Below are 2,500 nucleotides of genomic sequence, written 5' to 3'. Positions count from 1 at the left end.
TGAGCTACGAGAATGCCGCGACCAATGCACACATTGCTGACTTACTTCAGGGGGGTATTCCACAAAGCTGGCTAACTAAGTAAGCCTGACTTCTGCACAAAGTAAAACCCGGAAAGCTATTTTTCTCTTCAGTCCATGTTCCAGATTTGAAGAGTGTCCAGGTTTTACTCATTGCAGAAGTCAGGCTTACTCAGTTAGCCAGCTTTTTGGAATACCCCCCAGGCCATTATGTTATGGTGTTTTGTGGAATACCCCCCAGGACATTATGTTATGGTGTTGTGTTGTGTTGTTGCTGTATCTATGTAGGCTAGGCTATTCCTCCGCTGTGTAAGTGTGATGACGTCATCACACGACTTGTCAACTCGACTTCGACTTTATTGATGGATACCCAGATAGCAAGCGGATCTGGGCCATATACAGGCCAGATCTGGCACTTGTGGCTTAGTTCCGGCCCATATATGGCCCAGATCCGCTTGCTATCTGGGTAAGTGGACCTGAGAACATGTGAAGTCGTTAATGCCCTACCATATTTGTCCCCGTCCTCCCCCCGGGCGCTGATGCGTCGTCCGAGCACCTGGACGTGCTTCCCGCTGGTCCGGCTGTACAGCTGGTAGACCCGGTGGTGCCTCCGGCTCATGGCGTCCCGCACCCTCGTCTGGTTCTCCACGTGAACGCTGAAGTTGACCCCGTCCACGCCAAACACCTGCTGGAGACACACACACACACACCAACACACACACGCACACACAACACATACAAAGACACCAAACAGAGGATGTCAGACACGGAATAGGTTCCCGAAAAGGGATTTTCCTGGACGAGTCCGAATTCCCTTGGGATTCTGTGTGAGTTCGCGCAGACCCTCACCTGCAATGGATTGCACATCACCAGCAACATCTGGATACATCTGGGAAGAGAAAGAGAGGGGGAAAAAAAGAGGATAAGAAGGAGGTAGAGCGCTGTGTCCGTGGCCAGAAACACGCCAGACACTTGTCCAGAGGCCGGCTCAGGGCTTGTGACTCTAACGTGCTACATGGCGTGCTACATGCTACATGACGCTTACAGGCGGACTCCTGAACAGAACGTTAGCCCCGCCCCCTCGCTAGAGATGGTGACGCGAGCGCGGGAGATATCCCAGCAGCCAGTTCACCTCCTTTTTACGCGTAGGACCGTGACACGGCTGGCTCGCTGTTCAATCGAGCGCCGCCACGCCTCGTCGCCGCAGTTTAACCTTTAACGTCTCCGTGACTACCCCCTGTCAACAGACGCCTCCCTCTCCTGTCTTGATCCCGCTTCGATTGGCTCGGCCTTCCCTCCTCCCTTCCCTGACACGGGTCCCGTCAGCGTATCTCCTTACAACTTTCCTACAACGCAATTACAACGTCATTACAACATCATTAGAATCACAGCGCTCTCCTCCTCCTCCCCCTCTGATCCTTTGTGCTAAAAACCAACCCTCCCCCAGGCTCAACATGTACCCTGTCTCTGTTAATATCTGTAATCCTACCTGACACACACACACACACACACACACACCACACACACACAACTCTCATAAACGGTGGCCATCTACCCAGAAGTCACACAAACAATGAGAACAGCGTTGATGGTGATGTCACTACCAACCGCCTCAGAAACACTCTGCCCTGGAGAAGTCAGGGAAGTTCCAATTCCCTTTTATTGTCCAGATAGATGTGATTAACTGCTCTCCCTTTCTCTCCTTCTCCGCCCTCTCTCTCTCTCCTTCTCTCTCTCTCTCTCTCTCTCCCTCTATCTTTCTCCCTCTCTATCTCTCTCCTCCCTCTCTCTCTCTCTCTCTCTCTCCTTCTCTCTCCCTCTCTCTCTCCCTCTATCTCTCCCTCTCTAACTCTCTACTCCCTCTCTCTCTCTCTCTCTCCCTCTCTCTCTCTCTCTCCCTCTATCTCTCCCTCCCTCTTTCTCTCTCCTTCTCTCTCCCTCTCTCTCTCCCTCTATCTTTCTCCCTCTCTATCTCTCTCCTCCCTCTCTCTCTCTCTATCCCTCTCTCTCTCCCTCCCTCTCTCTCTCCTTCTCTCTCACTCTATCTCTCCCTCTCTCTTTCTCTCTCTATCCCTCTCTCTCTCCCTCACTCTCTCCTTCTATCTCTCCCTCTCTCTCTCTCCCTCTCTGTCTCCCTCTCTTTCACCCTCCCCCTTTCTCTCTTCCTCTCTCTCTCCCTATCTCTCCTCCCTCTCTACCTCTCCCTCTCTCTCTCCCTCCCTCTCTCTCTCTCTCTCTCCCTCTCTCTCTCTCTCTCTCTCTCCTGGGGGGTGATTAGTCAGAGGACAGGGTGTGTGTGCGTGGTTGGTTGGTTGGCACAGCGACATGGCAGACAGACAAACAAGCAGAATCTGATGTCAAGGGAGGGACAGACAGGCAGAGAAAGAGAAGGATAGAAAGAAAGAGAGAGAAAGATAGAGAGAGAGAGAGAGAGAGAGAGAGATAGACAACACCCTGGGTTAACCCTCTCCAGAGCTCCAGC

At 52.4% G+C, this 2,500-nt stretch overlaps 1 protein-coding gene across 1 annotated transcript in view; it reads right to left on the bottom strand.

The window, feature by feature from the left end:
- Positions 1 to 2,500, bottom strand: part of fgf18a (fibroblast growth factor 18a) — a gene marked incomplete at both ends in the record, with an annotated part of 14,839 nt that overhangs the window by 5,080 nt on the left and 7,259 nt on the right. Inside the window, 2 exons of the mRNA XM_084448602.1 lie at positions 526 to 706; positions 868 to 907. Of these exons, the coding sequence (XP_084304728.1) occupies positions 526 to 706; positions 868 to 907 (221 nt within the window). The remainder of the gene's footprint in view (positions 1 to 525; positions 707 to 867; positions 908 to 2,500) is intronic.

The sequence above is a fragment of the Borostomias antarcticus genome (genome assembly GCF_949987555.1).
Source record: "Borostomias antarcticus genome assembly, chromosome: 14".
Classification (NCBI taxonomy): Eukaryota; Metazoa; Chordata; class Actinopteri; order Stomiiformes; family Stomiidae; genus Borostomias; species Borostomias antarcticus.
Note: the sequence above shows the minus strand (reverse complement) of the source record. Positions and strands in the feature narration are given on the sequence as shown.